The sequence below is a fragment of the Pseudopipra pipra genome, chromosome Z, assembly GCF_036250125.1.
Source record: "Pseudopipra pipra isolate bDixPip1 chromosome Z, bDixPip1.hap1, whole genome shotgun sequence".
Lineage (NCBI taxonomy): Eukaryota > Metazoa > Chordata > Aves > Passeriformes > Pipridae > Pseudopipra > Pseudopipra pipra.
The window spans coordinates 33,155,481-33,183,243 of NC_087581.1; the positions used below are offsets into that span (position 1 = coordinate 33,155,481).

Here is a 27,763-nt window from a genome sequence, read left to right on the forward strand (position 1 = left end):
CTTCATATACTGAGAGACCTCCAGAGCTCTGCATAATCTGCCTTTACTGCTTTAAGGGCATTTCACCACAATAGCAATGAGCTTCATAGAAGCACCTTTAAAAATGTGCAAGAATTCATCCAAAGCTTATCAAATTTATAAGTACATGTTCTTGATTTTAATGCAGTTTGGATTTGATTGTCAGGGAACTGAACAGAGCTGCTTCTGATATTTTGTGTGGTAACAATCTGCAGTTCAAGCCTCTGACCACACTTCAGTAATTTGAAACTCAGAAAATTTCAGTGTGGAAAGTCTGTGCTTCGTTACCCTGCTTCAAGGGGAGGAAGCTTAAAATATAATAGAAATGAGTATGAAAACTGCTTACGTCAGAACATTTCCAAGCATAATTTGTTTCAGTAATCCATTTTCATTCCTGGTGGGGGCTTCCTTCTCAGACCTTTATGGATTAAAAAAGACTTCATCTGTCTAAATCTCCCAGGGTGTATTACGATGAGGACTAGAATGCATTGGAAAAGAAAGTTTCGATCCCACAGAAACTTAAGGATTTCAATATTGGGTCCAGTTTCTAACCAAGACAAAGAGTTGACATTTCGAAGCTTTTCAGAGAGTGAAATATTCCCCAGACCTCTGATTCAAATATGCCAGCATTTTGTTTCAAACTGTGTCCATCAAACCATTATTCTGAGCTGTATATTAGAGGTGCAATATCCTTATTGTCTCCTTTGCCTACCAAGCTGATCAAGCAGTACCTTCCATAGTGCTTATTTTTGTGACAAGGTCCTCAGCCACCTCTAGTTGGATGAGTATGCCTGTAGGTCAGTGTCTTGGCAAGCTTTTCAGGCTCTGCAGCCCAAGTGAATCTACTTTTCCTGTTTGCTGGCCTCTCCTACTGTTGCGTCTTTGGCATCTCTGATAACAGCCATTTTAAAACTTCCCCTTTGTGTTTTGTTCATGTTATGGGTGGATGCTAAAACAAACAATTCTGCCTTCCTGTTCCTTGCTAACTCTCTGCAGACTTCTGAGGGAGTAGTGACATATTTTCACCCATTCCATAATCTTTTTCAGTGAGTTGTCTGCAGCCTTGATGGAGTGTGAAAATAATGTTATGGAAATGACTTATTCTCATGTCCACTCAGCCAAACCTATGTTTCTTGTGCTCAGAGAGACAAAAGTTATTATTCTCATGAACTGTGTATTTTTTTGAGAAGCACTTTAATATTTCCTTTTCGTATCTTTTGCTTTCATAAGAGTCCAGCTTATATAATATTTTCATGTAAGAGCTACTAAAAAGTGACATAACAGATATGGAGCAGTGTTTTTCATTTTAAAGCATCAATGACTCTATTGCAAACACTAGCAACCTTTTAACTGCATATAATTATGTTTAATAGATGGAAGAAAGATTTCCCTAGGTAGTGATGGGAGAAAAAAGAAAAGAAAAAAGCAGTGAACTTGGGAATGTTTTTTATTTCAGGCATTAGTTAATCACTCATAAGGGTTTTTAGTGAAAATTTTATACATATTCCCAGAGCTCTGTGTGTCTATTGAGACAGATAATATAACAGAGTAAACAAAAAGCTCTGCAGAAACCTTGGGGAGAAATAGGAAATTAATTTAGGGTCATCAAGAATTTTAATAGCATTAAATTATCTGAGACACTACCAATTACAGGAAGGTTAATATACATATTGTATATACCACAGAAGAGTTTGTATTCACGGAGGTCTCCATAGTTCCACTTTGCTCATACTTCCATTTGAAATACAGCATTTCAGCAGAAAAAATATTTTTATGCTATACACTGGTAATGGCAATCCAGCTCAAAAAAAGAATCAAACTTCAGTATAACTTCCTTTCACACCTGAGATTTTCCTGGTAGTTTCCTCTACAAGTTGTGACCTAGCTCCAGATTGCTCAATTTGTGAATTAACTTCAATCAGGGTACAGCTCATGGCAACATGTGAGATTCATAAGTCAAAAATGCCTTTAAGTAGTTAATGTTGTTTTTTAAAATTGGTTAACTCATACCTGGTTTTAAGATTCAGTTAATTTCACATCCAAGCAGTTCATATATTCTATTCAAAATAGACAAAGGGATAAAGATTTGTGTAATACTCTAAATTGAAGTTTATAAACTATTGAGTATAAAATATATTAGGAGCAGATATTGAAAGGGAATTCTAACCTTTCTTCTGTTTTCTGGGTTCCCCAGCAGGACCCTTCTCACTGTGAGTGCTAGCAATCTCTAATGCATTACAAGGAAATTAATCTGATTTGTAGGCATTGTGTCATACAGTTTTCAGATCATGCAAGTTATTCATTTTACCATCTTGTCTACACAGAGGTATTCTTGGAAATTAAAGCATAGCAGCCTACATTCAGCTCCTTTAGGGATATTCTTCTTCAGAAAAACAGTAGACTTAAATCTTACATGATATCATGGTTACAGTTTATATATCTGTACTTGGAAGTTCTCTATGGAGTAGTCACAGTCAAGATAGTCAAGACAAGCTTAACTTTGCTTCAGCTTTCTAACCATTATTTCTCTTGGTGTTTCTGATGTGTTAAAATGTATCTTACAGTCTTGGTATGACTAGGTTTTCAAGGAAATGTATCATTTACGTGTGGCTTTTACTCCATTGGACCTCAAATAATTCTCTTGGAGACATCATAATATAATTCGTAAGTATAGAAGGCTTGACCCAGTTCTGATCTGGAAGATCAGTTGAAGAAATCTGATGACAGCTTTCAGATAGCCTGAACTAAATCTGTAATAATTTAAATTAAATTAATTATACTCTCAGTGTGACAGATATGACCAAAGAAACAGTTATTGTGCCACTGCTAAAGTGATGACGTTAGAAATGGAAATTGAATTGCTAAAAGTAAATACTGGTTATTAATCAAAGTCTGCATTTTCATAGGCAAATGAAGAGATCATGTCAAAATGAAAAGTACTTCTTACCCTCGCAGAGATCTGTAATTCTGCACACTCAGATTTGCATAAATAATATTAGTCTGAATGTTTAAGTGGGCAAGTTACATATACAGCTTTTTGAATCTTGCTGATAAGTGCTCTTATAATTTTCTGTTATAATTTTCAAGGACCCAGCTGTCTGATTTAACTGAAACTCAGTGATGCAGGGAAATTCAAAGCTGAAACAAGAACTTTATGTAAGATTCCTTGTGTTTATATATACTCTCTGTTTGGCTAAGAGCCTTAGCACAAACTCATAAGAAGTTATATACAATTTTTTTTTTATTGCTTACTCTGCATGCCAGAATGCTAGAAGGCTTTTCATTTTCTAGTACTTATAAAGATAGTTATAACACTCTGTAAGGACTTTCGTAATTTTTAGGATTTCAATTATTTATGTGCAAAATTCATAACTTGGATGCAGAACTCCAAAGTGCCAGCAGTAGGCCTAGATTAACACTGTGTTAAATAAATTTGCATTCCATTAGGTAATTTTAAATGTACTTAATTATAAATTTATATTTTATTCTCCTGGGAATTATAGGGGGTTTCGCAAACTGAGAAACCTAGCTTATGTATACAACTTCTAAAATTTTGAACCGAACAATTCAAATATAGGCATAAAACCAATTTCAGAGCAGGTAACTGCATTTCTGACTCTCAGTTCTTTTGCTGCAATCATTCACTCCTTCTTTATCAGATCTTTTATAGTGTCTGAACACAGGCATTGACAGTGTGGAATGGGATTATTGTCAAACATAATTAAAACCACATGGTTTTCCCAGCTGCATAGCAGGTAAAATTTCACTGAGCCATGTTACAATTGATCTACATTGCTCTTTACTTTTATCTATCTGTCTGCTTACTATCTGTCTTTTTATCTGTTTCAGGCATTTTTCTTTGTGAAACTCTTAAGAAATGAAATTTCTGATAGGACTCTGACCAATAAATGTTCACAATGCCCTGAAATAGCAACCTCCAACAATACTCTTTTCTTCCTCTGGACTGGAAAAGCCATTGAGCACTAACCTGTTCACTACCTCATGCCTGACCTTAGTGCTAACTTCCAGCCAGATTTCCTTAGTCTCTTTCATTGCTAAGGTACTTTGTGGCCCTCTAGAGTTGCTGAGAAAGAAATTTAGTGGTAACTAGTTGCAGAGATGGATCGAGCAGTCAGTTGGTAGGTGCTCACATTGAAATGCACATCTTCCTTTCTTGCCAGATTGTTGGCTGTGACCACCAGCTGGGAAGCACTGTCAAGGAAGATAATTGTGGGGTCTGCAATGGAGATGGGTCCACCTGCCGGCTGGTTCGAGGCCAGTATAAGTCCCAGCTCTCAGCAAATAAACGTAAGCTGTTCCTTCTGGTAAAGTGCCATCTTCCCTCTTAGAGATGTACTCATTTCTTGCAAGCTAGATTTCACCCCACTCTTTCTCAGGCATCTGAATGATCATGGTCAGTCTGGTTGTCTCTACAGGTTCTTGCCTCTTGGGTTAAAGCAGTCTTGCTTGGACTACTGGTCTCGTTGTGGGGGTGGGTGTGGAAAGGTGTCACCAGTATATTCCCCATCTCAGCTAGCTAGTTGCTTGGGACGAACAGGAGAACTAGAAGAGCCTCTCTGGCTGTGATAGCTGGCTATCACATAGGACTTAGTCCACACTGCTCTGAACAGAGTGATTTATGCTGCTACACAGCAGAGAATAACCCCAAGGGCTTGGTGGTGCCAGCCTGGCACAGTGCTCTCTCCAAGACCTATGCTCACAGCCTGTGTGCCTGCATGTTGAGCATGGTGACTCAGTTCTGTGCTGGACTGAGGAACCTAAGTTGTCAGAAAGTGCCTACATGGATGTGAGAGAGGCCTACAGACAAACATGGCCTGTCCTGCACGCTGAGCCAGCTTCAACCCAGAGTGGTAAAGTAGCATTAGTGTGCCCCAGTGACAGGATTAGTTTATCCTAGATCCCAGACATGCTTTTCAGCCTTGTTACAGCACCATAGGTGGAGCTGTAAAAGCTTTGGGATGACAGATAGGGCATGTTTGGTCAGTTTGCAGGAAGGATTAAAATGTAAATGTATTTTCATGCCTGTGTAGGCACACATGTGCTAGCATGCAAAGCTACTCCCAGCCAGAGTTCAATCAGACCAGCTCTACCATTCTGGAGCACTTTTCCCAGTGCTGAATAGCACATGACCTCAAAGATTCAAATAGCAGTGTAATATCTGCCGAAGACAGCGTGTGTATATTCCTATATAGAACATTCAGCTTCTGTGAGGAGCAGTGAGAGGTACATTTTACAAAAGCTTCTCTCTGTGAAAGAATAACTGCTTCACTTGGAGCACAGTACACAGAGCAGTAGTTAGCACAGTGCACCTCTGGCTCTGTGTTTGCTAACTAAGAGGGAGAGAGTAGGAGAAAAAAAAAGGGAAGGAAGGAAGGAAGGAAGGATTTTGTATAATCCTCGTAACAGTTCTATTGCTGAAGCAGAATTGCACACTAGAGGGCAAAGGAAATAATTCACAAAGATTTAGAAATGGCATTTCACCTCATTGCTACCTGCTTCTGCAATGTGCAGGAACAGATTTGGAAATCTCCAGCCTACTTGAGACATCATAACGTTTGTTAACTTTTTTGGCAAATGTCTCTTCCTATAGGAGAAATTCATTGGTTTGCAGTTGCTTTGGGCAAAAAGGTGCTCATTTCTCCTTTTCTGAGGATAAAGGCACTAATATATTATGCACAGTACTAAAATGTTGAAAAAAATAAGAGTCCCTGGTCCCAGTGGTTTGCTATTAAACATAAAGAATGTTATGTAGGTAGTAGAGCAGTGGCAGAGAGCATAGTCTTAGAATGAGGCAAATGTGAAAAAAATATTAGAGAATGGATTTTTCAGACACGTTTGCCACAAATAATTGTTATTCAGAGCTGAAGTAGATGATCATAGATTTTGTATGTACTCTGCATAAACCATGGGGCATTATTCCATTCCCTGCTGTAAACATACATGTTGTTATGCAACACTATGAATTTTGAATGTATCAAAAGAAAGTCTTCTTTTAAATCGGATTTTTACAATTCTAAAGACACAGTTAAGGATCACCTTTGAATGTGTGAATTAATATGAATTCTTTCTGAGGTTTGCTTCTAAATGTTGTATGGAAATGTTGTGAAAATTTGAGATTTTAAATGTTAAAAACCAAAAATGTTAAAAATGTTAATTTTCTGCATTTATCCTCCCTGACACCATTAGCACTTTGTGTCAGCCTCTTGCTTATTTGTCACTATAAACACTTGCTACAGAAACAGCTCCCTCACTATTTATAGGGCTAGTATACATCTCTCAGTGGCCTCAGAAACAGAAACATAGCAGGGCAGGAGGTAACGTGGCCTTGAATTCTCACCTACATTTTTATGAAAAAGAAAGCACCTGTGTGTATACTTTTTTAAGAATAATAATCAAAAAGCTACAAAAACCTTCATTTCAGAAATATTTATTTCCCTACTAAGGCTGGTGGTTCAGTCTCTCTAACTCTGCATCTTTCTCCTTTTTTTTAATAATATCTTCTTTGGGAAAGAGTGTATGTCCTTCCTATGGAGATAAACTATGTTTAAGCAGGCTTCTTTGTATTCCTTAAGAAGCTAGAGAGTTGATCCTATAAGTTGTGAGTGAAATTTGCCAGTAACCTTGTGCAATATTATATTTAGAGTATTTCTCTAAAGAGGGGTTGATGTCTACTATGGAGTAGATTACTTTTAAAAGAGAATTGTAGAAATTGTTACACTGAGGTAGTCTGGATACTTACATAATTAGTCTTGCCATAGTTGCTAAAAACAGATTCGGTTCCAGATTTCCGTTAAATATCAATAGTAATGAGGAAATAGAAAGAACTCCATTTTTCATCCTGAGAACTGAGAGACCACTTGGACAAAATCCAAACTAAAAATCCAAAACTACAAGAAACTGATCTCTCATGGGAATCTGATGTATGCACATGACATTTAACTTCTGCCTAAATCCTTGGACATTCTTCACAGCCCTGAACCACTGTCCTTTCAGTTATCTGGGACTCTCCCTTGCTTCTCTGTGCCTGGTCTCTGGAGAAAACCAACCACCTGTTAATGCACTTTGTGTTTTCCTCCAAGTGTTCCACACAGCTGCTCCACAATCTGCCTCTTTGCTTATTGTTAGAGGGAGCTGTGACTAAATATTACCATGCTTACTTTCACATGTCTCTTCACACGAAATGTCTCCTTCTTATCATTGTTCCCTGCAGGAAATTGTCCTTCAGTTCCCACTCTTTCTGATTTGTGAAAGCAAGAAGCACAGTGATAAGCATAAATCTCACTGAGCTTTGCATTTCACTAGGATTTCAAATGGAGATCAACTGCAGGATCAGGTGAAATATAGTCCTAGCAATATCCTGGGGCAGAAGAGCCATGCTGAAAACATAAGCTCATATGATCTGTCCAGTTTTTCGGTGACATATCAGTGAGTTGTTAACTCTCCAGCACAGAGCTTGTAACCGAGAGACAGTCAAATATCACAGTGGCATGGAACTGTACTTGTAAAAAGGCCATTATTTTTTTTTTTTTTTTTAAATTGACATAATGGTTTTCCCAGACTCATTCCAATAAATGTTATATATATATATTTATATACAACAAAATGATATGTCATACTGTAGTAATAGTTGTGCTTTCAGAAGAATTCGTAATGGGAAAGCTAGAAACTTGTTTTCACTTAGGAAGTCTTGCAAAATGCCTTCCCAAGAGGGTTGGATTTTTTTTTATTCCCTTCTGCGGTCCAGATGGGTTTGCAGAGAGAGCTGTGTTATCTCTCTCTGCTATGCTGGAGATAGATAACCCTAGCAGAAATATACAGAGGCCTTGGGAAGGCAGGGGAGAAACAGAGAGGATACTAAAGACCCTGGAGAGGGTGGGAACTTGCCTTTTTCTCCCTGAGGCCCGGTGCTTCTATAGCACTGTGAAGTATTTGTAAGTTTTTCATGTTCTGGCCTTTTAAATAAATTTTTGAATTATTTCCACTGTCTTGGCATTTCTGGGGATACCTGTGTATCTTACTTTACAATACTCATGTATTTTGTTCCCCAAAATGGATAAAATGTGTTTATTCTACTGGTTATCTTGAATATGAGTGCCAGAATGGTACCAATAAAATCAGTACTAGAATATAAATATTTAGTGAATTTTTTAGAACTTGAATATTTATCTTTTCAAATAGAAAATTTGAATTCTGCATCGAGATTAAAGATTTCTGCCTTTGCTAATCAATATCATAGATGTGTATGAGCAGAATATGTGTTGAGTAGAGTTTAGTCCTAGTGTTACAAAAGATGTAGAAGACATTGAAATTCTTGGATTGTTTGAGGAAACATATCAGATCAGATCTTGAAAAGTGGAACATGGTTCTATCAGATCTTGAACATGGAACATGGCCTGAGACCTTGAACAGGCTTTATGTCCATAAAATTCTTGTGGCACTCAGAGTGACTGATTATATTTGCCCCCTCCCTTTGGGATATTAAGAGGCCACAGCAGTATGAATATTTCATACCATAAAGCTCTCCAATATAAGAGTGTCAGGAATTCTTACGATGCATTACACAATTTAAAATATGAGAGGGTTCAAATTCACAGTTCTGAGATATAATAGGTTTGGATGAATGAGTGTATTGTTCAAAAGTTCCTGTTTCGGGTAGTGCTTCCTCTCTGTGTTGATTCTCCTCATTTTTTGAAATAAAATGACAACATTAATAACTATTTTGCTGGTAAGCAAGAATCCTGATTTAGCCAGGTTTCAACGGTTATCCCCTTTTGGTCTGGTCAGAAAGGTAAGGCCCCAGCTCATATGTTTGAATGAAAGATGAAATGCTTTTATTGTCTGAGTTAGCCTAACCTGACAAAGCAACACATTGCTTTGAGAGCAGAGCTTAGCTCCTGCTAGTAAGCATTTCATGGAGCAAGTGTGAGTAGTTCTAGTGAATAGACAGTGAAAGAGACTTTGTTTCTCTCAGGTCTACCACCTTCTCACCCTCCACCAAAAATCCTGTTAGGCATACATACTTTTTCTTTCCCAGCTGCTAGTTATATGGGAAGGAGGCAGAAAGGACAGGGAAAGGTAAATGAAGCATGCTGGTTAGTCTGGGTCAGCATTCTCTGGGCACCCCACTTCATGACCCAGGTATAACATTTTATATCATCTTTCCACACCTTTCCTTCCTGTCTCCATTGAGGACATTACTGAGGTTGCTGACTCTTTAGAAATGCTGACCTAACTTCTACAGGTGCATGTGACCTACATGCTAATTCACATGTTGGTTTAAATCCCATAGGCAAAGCTCCACAGGGCTTCATAGGTGCAAGATTCTGCCACAAATATCAATTTGAAATACTTGAAAAAGTTTAAGTGGAGTCATGATGAAATACAAAGTTATTAGTTATTGTTCAAATCCATAAATAGTTGTGAAGTAGTTGAAAATCAATAAAATCAACAAGTTTGGGTTCTTAACAGAAGGTTCTTACCACATTTAACAAGTTCTTTTTTTTTTCAGATTTTTAATCATAATTCTTAGAGTTATTGGTCCTAAGGCTTTTCTTTTCACTTCCTCGTAAGCACTTATTTCATTGCTTCTTTGAAAACAGATGGGACTTTCTTTGCTTATTTACTCCATGCATTTTTGCCTTCCCACAGTAGATGATACAGTGGTTGCTATTCCCTATGGAAGCAGGCAAGTTCGCCTTGTGCTGAAAGGACCCGATCATTTATGTAAGTAGAATAAGATAGTGTACATTTGTTTAAGAGATCATTGGTAACCTGCAGTGCTCTGTTTACACTGTGATGTCTGGTTTCCTTCTCTCAGATTGCTGATTTCAACACACAGATGAGTCCTACCCTCAGAAGTTCTTCTCAGACCCGGTTACATCAGGGGTACACACTCTTTTCAGAGCTGACTTTGGCCAACATTGCGGAATTCTTTGCCCCTCTATAATTTTTCTGTTGGCTTATCCTTTGGCTGGCTCTCTTGCTGTCAAGTGCTTTAGTTTAATAAAATATATACTGCTGAGTGAAGAAATACTGAGGACAGTAAAGTATAAGCTTCCCCACAGCTGAGCTTAGCCATCAAGCTGCTTATGACTTTAACATGTTTCTGTTATGATAGTCTCTCTCAATCCCCTTGATATACACATGCAGTATTACACACATACTTGCGTGTATGCATACACACATGCACACACACACAAAATCACTGTTTGAAGATCTGAAACAGCATGCACAAGTCAAACCATGCTCCTTAACAGTGGTATTGCTCCAAGCAGTTAAGACCACTGGAGTGCTGCTAGCCCATCACTTTGTGTCTGTAATGCTTCCCTGCTTCATCTGTGTATCCTAGCAGCTTTATATGCCTCTTCTCTGGGAGGAGTCTCAGGATTTGAGAACACTCTGTGAGAGCTGAAAGCAAATCCATTTATTTCATGAATAGAAGCTCCTTGCATCCCTCTGTCTTACCTTCCAGTGCAATAGCTGCTCAGAAGCTGCTCTCTTTTTCAGCAGCAAATGTATACTAAAGTGTTAGTATATGCTGTCAGAAAACAACCAAACTGTACTGCATGACCTCTCAGTAGCACAAATTATTGTAAGATAGTCCAAAAGTCATTAGAATTTTCCTGCAGCATGGGCCAGTTAGAGTCCTCCAGGCTTGTCAGTGTGGATACAAACATTAGTGTCAGCACGGTGTGAAACAGCAAATCATTCCACTCTTCAGACTTCTTTTGCCCAAAGATATGAGTGGCAAAATAAGGAGTGGTTTATCAGTCCTGTTCTGTAGCTTCCTACTTGTGTTGAGAAAGCAGTGAATATGCTTTAATGGTTTTCCAATTTAAAGCTGTGAATAAAGACCAGCAAATTATAGATTATAAACCAAGAAAAAATATATTTTGTTTTTTTAAAACTTCAAATGCTGCCTGTGCTTCAGTTTTAAGTGGACCTTCAAGTATTTCTGAGCTGCTCCTGTAATGACTGTTACTACTTTCCCAGTACATGATTTGCAGTCTTTCTTTCTCTCCTATATTCTTTTCCAGTATAAATGCTCTCTTCCAAGGTAGAAAAAAAATCATATATTTATTATCGTTTCAGTGAAATTAAGCTATAAGACAGCTTAGAGAGAAATGAGATTTTAGTTGGAGAGATTGATCTAAAGCTGTCTTCACTCAGACCATATCACATTTCAAGACAAAAAGATTTGAATCAGAGAGGTTTGCCTGGTTAAGATTTAGATTAACTACACTGTGTAAACATGAATAAGTCCAAATATATCCCTTTCTTGTTTCAGATGTCTCCATGAATCTTTCTCTTCACCTATCAAAGGGTTTTATATATGTATGAGCTACCATAAGTTGCTCAGGGAGGGGGAGTCTCTTGCCCTGTGAACTTTGGTTGTGGGAGAAGTCAACAGGTGGCTGATATATATACACAAGTCTTTAAACCATCTTTATTCCTGCATGCAGCCTTGTCCAGAAATAAATAGATGGCCAAGTGGCCATCACAAAGGAAGAGATTAATCTCACTGAAAACCAAGGAATTCATTGATACAGGGCAAATTTTTAGTACTGTCTCAGCAACTTCCTTCATTAATTAATTCCCTTGACCCGCCATGAAAAGCAGTCTAATTAGTGCAATTATCTTTCTTCCCTAAAGAAAAAAAGTTAATATACACAAATAAAAACCAAAATATACACCAATAAAAACATATCTCCCATTTGTTTTCTTTGAAAATATGTCTCCATCACAGATGAATAGTATGCCAACATCTAACTCAGATTTTGCTTTGACTGCCTCTCTCTGTTGGAGAAGATTTTGTGCATAATTTTGTAAATACATGTGAAAGATTTGCAGCTTTGCAATCCTTCATAATGAAATGCACTGTCACTTTTAAATAACTGAGAAACGGTTTTACTGGTAAACATGCTGTAAAGCATAATCTGGAGTTGGTGGAAAGGCTAATTAGGTGATGAGACAGAATCTACTTTCTGACTGTTGATTTCTGTTTAATAAATTACTAATATTTTTATTATGACCATCAGAAGTAACCGCTACCAAACAGTATCTGAATTAATGCCTGCTTTTTGGGAGCTGTGAATTCACAGAGCCAGAGGGAGAGCTCAGGAGGATTCAGGACTCACTTTCCCTTTCTAGTCCACTGCAATAGATCAGGCTACTTCTGGAGAGGAGGTGGGGTTGCTGTCATACTGATCTTTCTTTCCTGAGCATTCTGCTTTCCATTAATTATCTACCACAACAACATGTGGTTATTGACCCACCTTTGAACTGCAAGAGGGTACAGCAACTTAACAGCACTCATGGGCCAAGGTCTGAGTCATGCTTCACATAGGAGCATGACTTACTGAGAGTGAGCTAAACAACAGCAAATATGCCTAACTAGGAATGGATTAATATATCTGGAAGAGAGTAAAAACATGAGCTACAGGTGAGGAGGGGAATTCAATCTAAAAATCTAAGGGTTGAAGAAAGACCAAAAGAAGATTGAAGAGAAAAAAGAAAAGTATGGGAATGTGAATTAACTATGGGGGAAAAAAAAAAGTAGTTGCATTATTACTGATTTAGAAGGCAAATCTGAACCACCACTCTTTTGCGTTGGTTTTCTTTTTCTGCTCTCACTTGCTCTTGCTTCAAATTGCAATGCCCTAGTTTCCCTTTAATTTGTTTCTATTTTTCAGATTTGGAAACCAAGACTCTCCAAGGTTTGAAGAGTGAAAACAGCCTCAGCACCACAGGCTCCTTTCTTGTAGAAAATTCTAGCATTGACTTCCAGAAGTTTCCTGACAAGGAGATCTTAAGAATATCTGGGCCTCTCACTGCAGACTTCACTATCAAGGTGAGGATTATTGGTCACTGACATCTTAGAGCAACATGAAGTAAGGTAAGATGCGTTAGGAAGATGAAAGATATTTTTCTATGTCTTAATTTTCCAGTAGATGTTTATCACAAAGCCTTGTCCAGGCTAGCTCCTGAACTCTACATGAAATTCTTTATAGTTATATATGTGATGAAAGCCTCACTGGACACCCCCCAGGAGAGAGACTGAATTTATGTCAAGAAAGGCATGCCCAATGTGTGCCCTAAAAAGAAAAGATGAACTCATTACAGGAAAAGACAGATTCCTTTCTATATGCACTACTGAGGTAGGTATAAATCAATGACAAGCAGCTTGCTTTGTCTGTGATAGGCAAAAAGAATCTTTGTGTGTATCTTTGGCCCTCAGTTGTAGGGTTTAGTGTAATTGCACAGAAGACTATAAGAGAGTGAAGAGTGAGGTCCCCAAGCTCCAAAATAAATGGGATGACTTTGCTTGAGGAGTCATGGCGTCATTTTGAAGTTCTGCTTTTTGTTGACTGGCAATAAGAATAAAATTGTTTCCTCCCATTAGAGCATTTCTATTCTTCCAGGTAATATAAAACACATTGCTGGAAGCAATGCGCACGTTCTGTGGGAAAACACACATACAAAAATGAACATTTGGGAGTTACAGTAAAATGAATCCTTTTCCAGTAGGTCCAAGCAACTCGAAGAGTTGCAGCTGTAAAACTGTAAAACCTGTATCATGTCCAGGACTACATAAATTTTTCACCATGGGCTTCAGAGGTAGATGACATTTGCTTTAATCTTGAGCTGATGGCAGCTAGAGGTTTGAACAATGAACTGGAAAATGTCTTAAGTGATTGTGTTGGGTTAAGCTGGGCCAGGCTGGAATGGGTTAGCTTGGGAAGTAGCACAGCCCTGTAGACTGTCCCCTGCTCATTGTGGTATGTCAGCAGGAGAAAAAGCAATTTGAAATTTTCAGAACTGGTTCACAAGGAGAAGCTTGACCTAAGGAATATGTTCCTTACTCTTTGAAGATCAGAATGAAAATGCCTTACGAAAATAGATACTGATCAGTTCAAGATATCTGAAACACCTTTACCTGTTTTACAGATGATACAGAGATGATGAACATCAGTGCAATGGAAATAGCATTTCTCACTTTACATTATTTCTGTTGTCTATGAATTTCTGACAGCCTGGTTTGTTAGAACATACCTTTTTGAAAGAGCTCATCATTGTGCTGGTTTAAAGGTAAACCAGCAGGGGAAATGAACTCAACTCAAAAGAGAGACTATAAGTCAGAATAACAATTTAATAAAATTATACAATAAGTATGATTAAACAGACAAACAATTGTTTTTAACCCACTAAACCCAAATGTATAACCCAGCACCCTGGGTTATGAACAGAGTGGTGTTCTTTGTGCCCCCCTGAGTCCAAAGGAAAAGGAGAGGGGAAAACCTGTTGGTGAGAGTGCTGTTGCAGTCTGGTCAAGAGTGGTGATTGCAGTCCAGTCTAGAGTGGTGGTTGCAGTCTGGTTGAAAAGTGGTGCTTGCAGTCCAGTAGAGAGTGGTGGTCTGCAGTTTTCCTTTGGATCCCATGAGTGGTTAAAAAAGTTCCAAGACCACAAGATTATATATCCTCTAGTTCAGGCAGGAATGCCCAGTACTTCCCTCAGGGTGAGGAGTTCCACAAAGGGTGTGAGGACAGGGATGCACCCTCCTATCTCGCAGGCATCTTAACACCCAGTTTATAGCCTGAGGAGTCAGGCTGCTCTGGGCAGAGGGTGTAAATGGTCTGTTGATAACAGTTTCTGGGAAATGGCATGGAAGGCTATAGAATACACAGTTTTGGGTTACACCCATACAGTGATGAACTGGTACCAGCTGTTCTAACTAGGACAAACATATAGACCAATGGCCCTGAAATGGTAACAGGCACTGTTGTAGTTTTAGTTAGATGGGAAGGATTTTTCAGTTACAAATATTTCCATACTACTACGTAATTTTGGAGTGTGAGGATTGCCCTGTCCGAGCTGGATCAGGGGCAGACTGTCCCCAGGGGTCTCAAGACCTGCCAGGAAGGTGGATCCCTTTCCATCCCAGGAACTCAGGAGACAGGACATAAAAGACGGGCATGGACCAGAACTGCTCTCTGTGTACCCGGGTTTTGCCCACTGAAGGACCGCAGATGCTCAAATTCTTTGCTGGAGCCATTCCTTCACTGTCCAACCAAGCTCAGACTCAGTGGAACCACCATAGCACTGTTTTCTTGAAGCACTTCTGGAGCTATTTCTCAGTAGCCTGGGAGCTGCCGCCACCAACCTGGGAATTCTCTTCTCCAGAGTCACTACCATCTCAGCTGCAACTGTTTCTCTCTCTCACCTGCACAAAGTGCCACTACCCCAAGGTCCAAGCCCACTCAGCTCCCGCCAGGCTCCAGGACCATGCTGGGTCATCCCCAGCCCCATCACCAACACGCTCATGTGGTTGCTACAATGGAACCCACACCAAGCACCTCAGCAGCATAAAATTTTTTTGGATGAAATATCCTTCCAAGTTTTGTTTTACCCTAGGGGGGAGAGGGGTAGCTAGATAATATTTTCTGCTATTATTGGGGTTTCAAGTTTCTTTCCCTTTTTAGTAAAATTCTAATTTTTCCTTCTTCATTCAGACTCTTTGTAATTTTTTACCTTTTTTATTTTTGGGGGAGGGAAATAATAAAAGAAGGAGGGTTCATCTCATTAGAGGTCTCACCTCCTGAATATCTTGTCATTAAACCAAGACGAGAGGGTTATACTGTTTTCCTCATATTTCCACTATTATCTTTTATGATAGGTAAAATACCTTTATCCCTTAGTGCTTGCATTTCGTTTTCTATCAAAGCAAGGTGAGAAGTGCTGGTTAAATCAGAGTACCCTACTTACATGATGACTATCTGGACCAGTATGAGTGGACAAGCTGGCTAGTCATGGGCACAACAGCCACTGCTGAATTGAGATAAAACAATTTTATTAGTTCTGCTATGTCTTTGCACCTTTGAAAGTCGGAGTAACATGACTCAGTAGGTGTTAATTTATTAGCATATCTGTTGGTTTTAGTGGATATAGAAGAATGCACCAAAAAAAACCCCCAAATGGTTTGCAATTGTAGCATTTTTTCTGAGACTACCATTAAAGTTTGTCTTGGATTCTTTTCAGTTGAATCACAGTTTTTCAATCAACATCTATAGAAGGTACTTTAGATATTACTTCATGCAACAAGGGTATTATTCTATATTATTAAATTATTTTTCTACATGTTTTTTTCCTTCTGGGTATTTTTTTTTTCTATTTTGTCAGATGTAAACATGTACATACAAGTAAGGCTGATGCAGGAGTACCAAAATGCATGCATACCTCTCAGTTATGACAGACTTGGCAACTGTTGTCCATACCTTGTATATTCATGACTATTGTGCCTTCAGCATGTGAAGTTAAAGTACTTGTCTTTAAAAAAAAAAAATTAAAGATTTCTCTGTGGTATTATCAAGTTTTCCTTACAATGTGGGATCTCTGTGGGTGTCAAGATTTACTTTCCTGGGCCAAGGCAGATTTTTATGCAAACAGGTCTAAGTGAATTTGTAGATGTAGCAGAACTCTATTTTTAGGGTCACTGTCTCCAGAATTACTGTTGTAATCCTTTTCATTTGACCCTGAATGCTCTTATTGAGGGAGGTCAAGTTAGACACCTGAATATAATTCGGGTAGAAACTCAGTGTAGGAGTTGACATTTAAGTTTCTTTATTGGTGACATGGAGTGCTTTAAAATTGCAAGAAGAAACTTCATGCTGTTCCTGGAGTAGCTGAATTGTATAACTACTGGATTTCTTTGCTTTGGGTTTCTTTACTTTGTAATAGTCAGTGGTACATTCCTCATGTGCTAAACTATTGGCAGTCTCTTCACAAGATATGTAAATGGTTGTCCTGGGCTGCACAAAAATTCTGGTATCCACCTTTTCACCAAATATGTCTTTTTGGCTTTTTGATGTTTTGCCTTCTTTAAAGAGATTGAACTGCTAGTGTTTAATGACATTAGACCACCTACAGTGACCTCCCCAGTGCTGTCAGAGACTGGACTACTGGTGCTCATGGCTCCATCAGCAATGTGCTTTGCTGATGTGTGCTTTGCTAACAATGTGCAGAGTGGCCACCCAGGCCAGGTGCCGAAGGAGCATAGAATCATAGAGTCAGCTGAGTTGGAAAAGACCTCTGAGATCATCAAGTCCAACCCTTGAGCCAACACCACTGTGGTTACTAGACCATAGCGCTAAGTGCCACATCCCATCTCATCTTAAAAACCTCCAGGGATGGAGAATCCACCACCTCCCTGGGCAGCCCATTCCAATGCCTGATTACTCTCTCTGTAAAAAATTTCTTCCTAATATTCAACCTAAACCTCTCCTGGCAGAGCTTAAGACTGTGCCCTCTTGTCCTACTGCTGGTTGCCTGGGAGAAGGGACCAATGCCCACCTGGCTACAACCTCCTTTCAGGTAGTTGTAGGGAGTGATGAGGTCTCCCCTGAGCCTCCTCTTCTCCAGGCTGAACAACCCCAGCTCCCTCAGCCTCTCCTCATAGGACTTGTGCTCGAGTCCCTTCACCAGCCTTGTTGCTCTTCTCTGGACCTGCTCCAGCACCTCAATATCCTTCCTGAACTGAGGAGCCCAAAACTGGACACAGTACTCCAGGTGTGGCCTTACCAGCACTGAGTACAGGAGAAAAATCACTTCCCTGGTCCTGCTGGCCACACTGTTCCTGATCCAGGCCAAGATGCCATTGGCCACCTGGGCACACTGCTGGCTCATGTTCAGCTTCCTGTCAATCCAAACTCCCAGGTCCCTTTCTGCCTGGCTGCTCTCCAGCCACTCTGTGCCCAGCCTGTAGCGCTGCAGGGGGTTGTTGTGGCCAAAGTGCAGGACCTGGCACTTGGCCTTGTTGAACCTTGTCCCATTGGAATCAGATCATCTCTCCAGCTTGTCCAGGTCCCTCTGCAGAGCCCTCCTGCCTTCCAGGATATCAACACTCCCCCCCAGCTTGGGAGGGAGCCTGCAAATCTGCTAATGGTACAGTCGATCCCCTCATCTGATCATCAGTAAAGATATTAAACAGAACTGGGCCCAACACTGATCCCTGGGGGACACCGCTAGTGACCGGCTGCCAACTGGATGCAGCTCCATTCACCACCATCCTCTGGGCCCGGCCCTCCAGCCAGCTCCTAACCCAGCACAGAGTGCCTCTGTCCAAGCCGTCGGCTGCCAGCTTTTCCAGGAGAATGCTGTGGGAGACAGTGTCAAAGGCTTTGCTGAAGTCCAGATAGACCACATCCACAGCCTTCCCCTCATCCACCAGGTGGATCACCTGATCATAAAAGGAGATCAGGTTGGTCAGACAGGACCTGTCCTTCCTAAAGCCTTGCTGGCTGGTTCTGATCCCTTGTCCATCCTGTAGGTGTTGTGTGATTGCACTTAGGATGATCTGCTGCATAACCTTGCCAGGCACTGAGGTCAGGCTGACAGGCCTGTGGTTTCCTGGGTCCTCCTTCTAACCCTTTTTGTGGATGGATGTGACATTCGCCAACTTCCAATCATCTGGGACCTCCCCAGTGAGCCAGGACTGCTGGTAAATGATGGAGAGTGGCTTGGCAAGCTCTTCTACCAGCTACTTCATCACCTTGGGATGGATCCCATCTGGTCCCATAGATCTGTGAGGATCCAAGTGGCTCAGCAAGTTGCTAACTGTTCCCTCCTGGATTACAGGGGGGCTATTCGGCTTCTTATCTCTGTCTACCAGCTCCAGAGTCCAGTTGTCCTGAGGACAACCTGTCTTACTGTTGAAAACTGAGGCAAAGAAGGTGTTAAATACCTCAGCCTTTTCCTCATCTTTGGTGACTATGTTTCCCTCCATGTCCAACAAAGAGTGGAGGTTTTCCTTGCCCCTCCTTTTGCTATTGATGTATTTGTAGAAGCACTTCTTGTTATCCCTAACAGAAGTGGCTAAATTGTGCCTTTGTCTCTCTTAATTTTTTTTCTACATGACCTAGCTATGTTCCCAAACTCTTCATGAGTAGCCAGCCCTTTTTTCCATAGCCAGTAAGCTCTCTTTTTCCCCCCAGTTTCCTTCAAAATCTCCCTGTCCAGCCAGCCCAGTCATCTTCCCTGCCAGCTCGCCTCTCAGCAGACTGGGACAGCCTGCTGCTGCGCCTTCATAACCTCCTTCTTGAAGCATGTCCATCCCTCCAGGCCCCCTTTGTTTTCAAGGCTTGTTTCCCAAAGTACCCTCTGAACCAGTCTTCTGAGTAGGCTGAAATCTGCCCTCTGGAAGTCCAGAGTAGAGGTTTTATTGAGGGCCCTCTTTGTGTCCCTGAGCATTGAAAACTCTATTGTTTCATGGTCACTGTGCCCCAGACAGCCTCTGACCACCACATCTCCCACCAGCCCCTCTCTGTTTGTGAACAGCAGATCTAGCAGGGCCCCACCCCTGCTAGGCTTGCTTACCAGCTGGAGCAGGAAATTCCACTCTAGGAATCTCCTGGACTGCCTCTTCTCTGTTAGTTTCCAGCAGACATCCAGCAGCTTAAGGTTGCCCACAAGGACAAGGGCTGGTGATTTTGGGACATCCACCAGCTGCTTGTAGAATAATTCATCACCCTCATCATCCGGGTTGGGTGGTCTGTAACAGACTCCCACCAGGATGTCACCTTGTTGGCCTTCCCCCTGATTTTGATCCACAGACACTCAACCTTATCATTACTGACCTCAAGTTCTACAGTCAAGAGGCTCTCTAACATAGAGAACCACGCCTCCACTACTCTTACCTCAACTATCCCTTCTGAAGAGCTTATAGCCACCCGAGGCAGCACTTCAGTCATGGAAGTCATCCCACCACTTTTCTGTGATGGCAACTACAGCACAGCTTTCCTGCTGCACGATGGCTTCCAGCTCCTCGTTTGTTACCCATGCTGTGTGCATTGGTGTACATGAGCTGGGCTGCTGATTTCACTTCTAACTCTGGCTTTCCACCATCAGACTCATCTCTGGAAAGCTTGGTTTCAATCCCTTCCCCCTTCAAACCTAGTTTAAAGCCCTCCTGATCAGCCCCAACAACTTATGGGCTAGAGTCCTTTTGCCCTTGCTAGACAGATGAAGCCCATCTGACTCTGGCAGGCTTGGTACCGTAGAATTTGCCCCATGGTCGAAAAACCCAGAATTCTACCGGCAGCACCAATCCTTTAGCCATCTATTGATAAGATGAGTTTTCCTACTCCTCTCCTCATTCATCCCTGCTACTGCAGGAACTGAGGCAAACACCACCTGTGCTCCTGTCCCATTAACTAATCGATCCAGGGCCTTGAAGTCCTTTTTAATTAGTCTGGTACCTCTTTCATTATTGTCATCACTGCCAGCCTGCACATCTGACACCTCAGGCTACAAGCTGGGTGTTAAACAAGATAAGCAAGAGGCAAACCCTGCAAGGTGGGGCAGTGTTTCTTTTTCCTTACACAGATGACTCAGCTGGGATAACTCCCAGGAACATTCACACCAGCCTGAAGGTATTCATCTCTTGTTGATGAACCATAATGGGCCACAATGGACTCAGCCACACTGACCTGAGACACAGCTGCATCATCTTAGCAGGTGTCAAAGACTCCTGAAGCATCCTGTGACTCACAGTATTACATCATCCAGTGTAAAACTCCTCGACCCAGGGGAGGTACCACAGGTGTTCCCACCTGAACCTGAGCATATATAACACTGAGTTTCAGGGCTTCCCTCACCACCAGGGCTTCCACCACCACCTTAATGGATCTGGACTGTGACCACCACTTTGACCAATGCACATCAAAATTGCAGCAACCAAGTGTCATCACTGGATCCAACAGGTGTCTTGCAGGTCCTTCCAGTCACCTGGGGGATCTGCAGCCCCTCTCCGGCTGCCTGTACCCGCACTGCAGCCTCACTCCAGTGCCATGCAAGTGCCTGCCGGTATCAAATCCTAGCTAGCCACTGTTTCCTGCCAACACTGACTCTCCAACTGTTCTTGCCAGCTTTTCCAGGCATGGGGGAGGTAAGCTATATGGAAGGGTGGCCTATTTTGTCTCTGTCCTGTGGCCATGTGTGTTTTTTCCAGGTGGGGGAGAGCAGCCACCATCTCGGTTTGGTCTGGTGAGCCGGACTAAGCTCTGCTTTATCAGTTGATTTAACCCAGTTGTATCAGTATTACTACTGGCATTTCTTCTTGGTAACGAGTTATTTCTTCACTTACATTGGGGTGTATCTGTTCTCTCTCTCTGTATTGGAGGGACCAGAGATATTGAATCTGAGGCAGGAGACTTCTGTCTAAGATCTCCACCCCTCCAAATTGTCTCAAACCAAGACAATGGTAAAAATGATTCAGTATAGCAGCTGTCTTAAAAAAAAAAATGTTTCACAAAATTTTAGAGTTTTTCTAGTTCTTATTTCTTATATTGATAGTTTGAGAATTACAAATTTTTGACAGGTAGAAGACCTGGAAAACATGCCAGTAAACTTAAATTGTACTTGAACTATTTTTCCTAAATTCTGAAGATTTTCCTGTTTTGATGTTTTCAGCACAAAATTCTGATTTATGTGAATGCCTTTTTTCTGTAAGAAGAATGTGTCATGTTTGATACAATCCTGATCAAATGAAGGTTAGTTTTGTTTGGAAATCTTTCTGTTTCTGTGATCTAGAGATCACAGTAGTAATACCACACAGGGGGACATGTCCTTTATTGGCAGAGCTGCCACTTAGCTGCTGCATCACCAGTGTCAGATTTATTCATCTGTCTGTGCTAAAATATCTCCTCTCTTGATACTGTACACTTCAGACACAAAATAGAGAATCTGCAATCGTTTGAGCAGGATGAAGTAATACTGTCAGATGGGGTCTACAGATGACAATATAATGCAAACGTTCACAACTGGTTGAATGTTTAAAGCAATCAGCACTGTAAATATGAACTCCATGAGTTATAGGCTTACTGAAACCATCAGTAGGAACTTCCAGGGAAGGTTTGGGGCTGGTAAAGTACAGTCTGTTACAGTCTGTTTCACTGGTGATTTTTGGATAGCTAGGGCCCTAAACCTGTGGCTGAGGTGTGAGCCAGCAAAGACCAGTGGGTGTAAAACAAGGTCTAGTAAAGGGTGTTGTCTAAGGCTTGGGATTAGTTTGGAGGAGAGACCACTGTAGGCCTAAAACTAGACTAGACTATGTTTATATTGATTTTAAATCCCTGGTATCAAGATGAATGTTCATTCATAGTGTCTGCACAGACTAAGCCTTTTGCATCAGGGATATATAGAGTTGGATCATGTAAATGTTTGTCTGGAGGCTCTTACAGATTTTTGGATTAGAATTGCATTTGTATTGACATCTTTTTGTAGTGCTAGGGCTGATGAGCCCTGTCTAAGGGCTGCTGCTAGAAAAGACTGACTGGCTCTTTTTTTGTTCTGGTGGCTGGGGGTACTGCTTGCTGATTTAGAAATGGTATGGACTAGGTTCACTTGAGCAGAGTTGCTGCTGAGATTAGGATTTTAGCCACCAATTGTCCAAAAAGTCATGAAATACATCTCAAAACAGGATGCTGAATTACACAGAGTACTAGAGCAAGCCATACAACTCTTACCTCAGCTGCAATCTAGCACTGGCAGAAACTGCTGATGAGAGAAATGAATTTGATTAGAGTCCAGGTTAACAGAAGAAAATAAAGTTGAGCTTAGTCAAGACTTCAGGGACTTGGAAGGGCATGAGGAGATAATGTGTGTACAGGCAGCCAGCTGGCAGAGAGGTTGATGGGCCTCGTCGGGCTATGGCCAAGATTGGATTAAATATCACTTTAAACAAGCAGCACATAGTGATTTACTTGGTGGCATGAAATAAGAAATTATTTCAATATTTGCTTTAGGGCAGAGGCCAAAACATGCAAATCTGCTCTAGCAGCAAGGAGTTATTGCTTATGCTTCACATATTGTTGGATATTTGAAATATTACCATATGAGCGCTGGGAGTAAAGACAGTAAGGGTCTTCAGTGTAATTTAATTCTGATACTGGTGAAGTTTCCAGAAGAGATTATGCCTCATATTTGGGAGAAGGCTTCAGGTCAGGCAGAAAGTGGTGACGAATCTTGGAAGCACTGTCAGATGGTGCTCCTCGAAGTAGATGAGATAAAATTAAAGCTGAGTGGACAGATATAGTAATAGTTCATGTTTAGTTGATTCCACTTTTATGTTATCAAGGTCAGCTGACTGAAACAGTTCGCTTCATCTAGAAGAGACCAATGGAATATCGTCCCTTCATTGTATAGCAATACTACTTCTTGAGATATGTGTCTTCCTGAGGTCATGTTTGCAGAGTGCAGATTGGATTTAGCCAGAAGCATGTCTGTAACATGATCTCTATCACTGGCTTTTATCAACCTATGTTTGCATTCAATACTTCTTAGTAATAGTCAGAAAAATCACCCATTCTGATTTCATGATATCCAAAAAATATACAATTGTTGTAATGATTTCTAGGTCAAGCTTAAGTAACGACCAGCCTGAAAAGAGATGTAATAATTATTTATCTTGACTAGATCTTGTGATAAGTTCAGGAAAATTCTGCCCTTCTTCTCCTATTTTGGCAAATGTTGTGAAATTTGTGAAAAATCACGAAATAGCCTCTTTGAAAACAAGGTACAATTCTATTTCATATCCACCTTTTATTTCTGTTCACTATGAGCTATTTCAATTACTAGAACATGATCATTCTCCTAATCAATATATTCCATTTGCCCTTTAGGTAACATTTAGGTCGTGGGATGGTTACTGCATTGAACTATACTCTGAGTAAAATGAAGAATACATCTAATTTTTAAACCCTTGGTGCAATATTTCCACTGATCCCTTCTGGTTTTCCCACTCTGAGAAACATGAAATTATTACTACTGTTTGCCTCCTTTCTCCATTACTTCCATATTTGACATCTCTGTCATCATTAACACTTGCCTCTTTCCTAGCATCTTCATACAACCATAGAAGAAAAATCAAAGATCATCTAGTTCCAATCCCCCTTTCATGGGCAGGGACACCTTCCACTAGGTTGCTCAAAGCCCCATCCAACCTGGCCTTGAACACTTCCAAGAACAGAGCACCCACAACTTCTCTGAGCAACATTTTGCAGTCTCTCACCACCCTCACCCTAAGAATTTCATCCTAATATCTGAACTAAATCTACCCTCTTTCAGTTTAAAGGCATTACTCTGCATCCTATCCCTACATGCACTTGTCAAAAGCCCCTCTCCAGCTCACTTCTAGCCCCTTTTAGGTACTGGGTGGCTGCTGTAAAGTCTAATCTGAGCCTTCTCTTCTGCAAGCTGAACTACCCCAACATTCTCGGCCATTCCTCATAAGAGAGGTGCTCCAGCCCTCTGGTCATCTTCATGCCTCTCCTCTGAACTCACTCCAGCAGTTCTATGTCCTTCTTTACTCTATTTAGTGTTTACTTTTTGTCAATGATCCATAAAAGTGTTGTCCTTACTTCCCTTCTCTGCCCTTTTTCTGGTTCCAGTGTTGTTGCATAGTCACAGTTTTTTAAAATAAACATAAATATGTAGTTTGCGACTAGTATTTAAATATATAAATGTATATTTTTCAAGTATCAATGCCCTATAAATAGATGCATAGTTTAATAAAATATAATACAATTATTTAATATTTATATAATATAAACAGATAATTTTATTGTATATAAATACATATGTTGTGAAAGAGTGAACTTGCTCTCTACAATTACCTGAAAGGAGGTTGTATTGAGGTTGGGGTCAGTCTCTTTGCATTCCTGTGCTCTTCGAAGAGTACATGATTTGAAACCTCTACATGGATGCTATTTGGATCTGAAGGTATGTTACCATTATTCTTACCTACTACTTTAAAATACTGCTAATTTGAAATGTACTGTCAGGTTTTTAGGCAATAGAGACATTTTCTTAGACATGTCATTTTCTATTCCTCTGACAAATTATTTGTCATTTTTCCTTTTCTTTTTCTGTAACTTTTTTCAAGTTCTGTAAGTGTATCTCTCAATAATCTGTCAGTTTTAAGTACTAAGAAGGCTTGGTGCCAACCTTGTTCATTTTTCATCATTTTGACAATTTGTGTGTGTGTGGCAAACATTACCTTTTTAATTTGTTAATTTTATTTTTATACAGTATCAGTCACAATAGGATCCTCTTTTTTACATTGATTTCTTAAGTATTCTAATTATTAAATTAAGATTAATAAATATTCTCCACTGAGGATTAAGGTGGCTTGCTCAAAGGTGAGCTCTCTTACTCTGGGAGCATGTTGATGGTGTTGAAATGGTCTTTCCCTAGATGACTGGGATGTTATGGGTGGTATCCACAGCAGAGATGCAGCAGGTCTGATTTTGGTGTATTTGGGTTGCCTTTGGTGGACTGACTTTTGTCTTCTCCTTTGAGAAACTTCTACATTTGTTGCATTTAATAGTGAATTCTGTACAGATTATTAGCTGTTATAGCTAATAATGCAGGCTCCATTGCTGCCAGCTATCCTAGCCAATCCATTGCACTGATTTTCTCTTTTGTTCTTCCTTTGGGGAGAATAATGGAATTTGATAAAATTTTGGACTTTTTATTTTGGCTTTGTGACAGAATTAATCTAAAGGCTTTTTAACATCCTCATCACCTAAAGGAACAGTGTTTAATCCAATATTGGGACATGGTGAGCAAGTTCAATTCAGAGATGCTTTGTAAAGTATGTAAATCAGTGATAATGTAATTTCACAGTGATTTCTCTCATTGATTGAGAAGCTAAATTGGGAAGCAACAGATAAGATGTAAGAAAGACAACCCAACCTGATACAACACAGGATGGGGACAAGAATGCGGAAGTGGACAGTAGACGTTTCCCCAGAGATCAAAGGCAGAACTCCTTTCAGCATTCCAAGGGCAAACTCAGGAGTTGTGATGTGTTCCTGTCTTAGACCATATGCTTGAAAGCTTTCACATCTCTCAGTATTTACATTTCTTGCACTTCTTATGTTATTTTAAACAAGCTTGTAAAGCTATTTTCCTGTGACAGTGTCTGGTTCCTATTTCTGCTTCATGAACAAACTATTAATAGCAACAAATCTCTTGTACATCCTGTTTCTTTTTCAGTGTAAAGTATCACTAGATATGAACAGCAGTATTGAAGCACTCTAGGTAAACAAATGAACTTTTTTTTACTGACATGAAAGACAAAAAATTACATATGCTGGACAAGGTTAGTTCTCCACACCCTCATTCCAGTTTCTTTGTATGCTACTTGGAAGACTTCAGTATTTAGTTTCTCATTAATATTAACCTGATGATTTGGGATTTGGAATTTGCAGAAAGCATTTGTAATAGTAATGTGGAAAAATCCATTAGAACTTTTATAGTAGGCATGGTGGCATGGATCATAGTATACCAGATAAAATTGTGTAAGACAAAAGTGGCTGAAGTGTGTCCAGAGAAGGGCAACAAAGCTGGTGAAGGGTCTAGAGAGTAGGTCATATGAGGACCAGCTGATGTTGTTTAGTCTGGAGAAGAGGAGGTTCAGGAGAGACCTTGTCACTCTCTACAACTATCTGAAAGGAGGTTGTAGTGAGGTGGGAATCAGCCTCTTCTTCTACGTAACCCGTGACAGGACACAAGGAAATGGCCTCAAGGTGCACTGGGGAGGTTCAGGCCTTATGTCCGAGGACATAAGGACATAAGGAAGAACTTCACTGAAAGGGTAGTTAAGCATTGGGATGGGCTGCCCAAGGTAGTAGTGGAGACACCATTCCTAGAAGGGTTCCAGAAACGACTGGATGTTGCACTTAATGCATGGTCTAATTGACATGGTGGTTTTTGGTCAAAGGTTGGACTCCATGATCTTAGAGGTCTTTTCAACATTAATGATTCTATGAATCTGTGGTATGAAATAATAATTCCCTTTCTGTGTCCCTAGTTTGAGACACACACACAAACACACAAAAGAGAGAAATGGTGTCTTTCCTCCTCCCCTGCAGTTTGTAGGAAAAACTACAAAATGCAAAGGCGAGGTCAGATCTTGCAGTCTGTTGTTCACAGGACAGATTAGAACAATCAAAATAACTCTAAAAGATTACACGTGTTTTGTGTTCAAATTTTTATCTTGTTTTTGTGCAGCTTTCTGTGGATATCCCTCAAACCAAAGTTTATCAACTCTGAACTTCACCTGGGCAACAGCTTGTACCTCTGTTGCACCATCCCAGACAGTCATTTACAAAATCAATTTAAAAAACAGTGTAAAAGTGATGATTCTTTTCTTCCAAGGTCTTTCTACAAGAAAAAGAATATCTCACTACAGAGTGACTGTAGGCTAGACAGTGGGTATTCTGAGGTCTCTAGATTTAACCTGCTCGTTATATGACTGACTTACATGACTTATGTGACCTCTTCGCTCTCATTAATTGACAAGGGCTGCTGTCTTGTTAGGAATGCTCCAAATTCCCTTGAAACCTAGAGGAAGTCAAGGATGATCTGTTGGTGCAATACACAAATGCAGGACTGAGTGCTCTGCAAGATCTGAGTACTTCTGCCTTCTGCTATTAATAAATTTAGATAGGATTTTATTTGGGAATACAACAATCAGTTGCCATTTTTTCTAGCTCAGTAACCTAAGGATGCGAAACTAACTTAGTTAAAAGGCTAACTAAAGATTTTTAAGTGATGACCTCTCTTTTTGAAGCTTCAACTTTTCTCACTAGCAGGATGTTTCTAATACTGCAAGGGTAAAAAAAAATTCCTCATACTAGCTGAGTATTTCAATGTGTGGGATTTGGC

At 40.3% G+C, this 27,763-nt stretch overlaps 1 protein-coding gene across 8 annotated transcripts in view; it reads left to right on the forward strand.

Moving 5' to 3' along the window:
- ADAMTSL1 (ADAMTS like 1) overlaps window positions 1-27,763 on the forward strand; it is a 399,489-nt gene that overhangs the window by 248,786 nt on the left and 122,940 nt on the right. For 7 of the 8 annotated variants that reach the window (XM_064642565.1, XM_064642564.1, XM_064642566.1 and 4 more), the window contains 3 exons: window positions 4,200-4,326; window positions 9,688-9,762; window positions 12,732-12,889. In XM_064642565.1, coding sequence (XP_064498635.1) covers window positions 4,200-4,326; window positions 9,688-9,762; window positions 12,732-12,889 — 360 coding nt within the window. The remainder of the gene's footprint in view (window positions 1-4,199; window positions 4,327-9,687; window positions 9,763-12,731; window positions 12,890-27,763) is intronic. The other variant, XM_064642562.1, reaches the window with a different exon arrangement.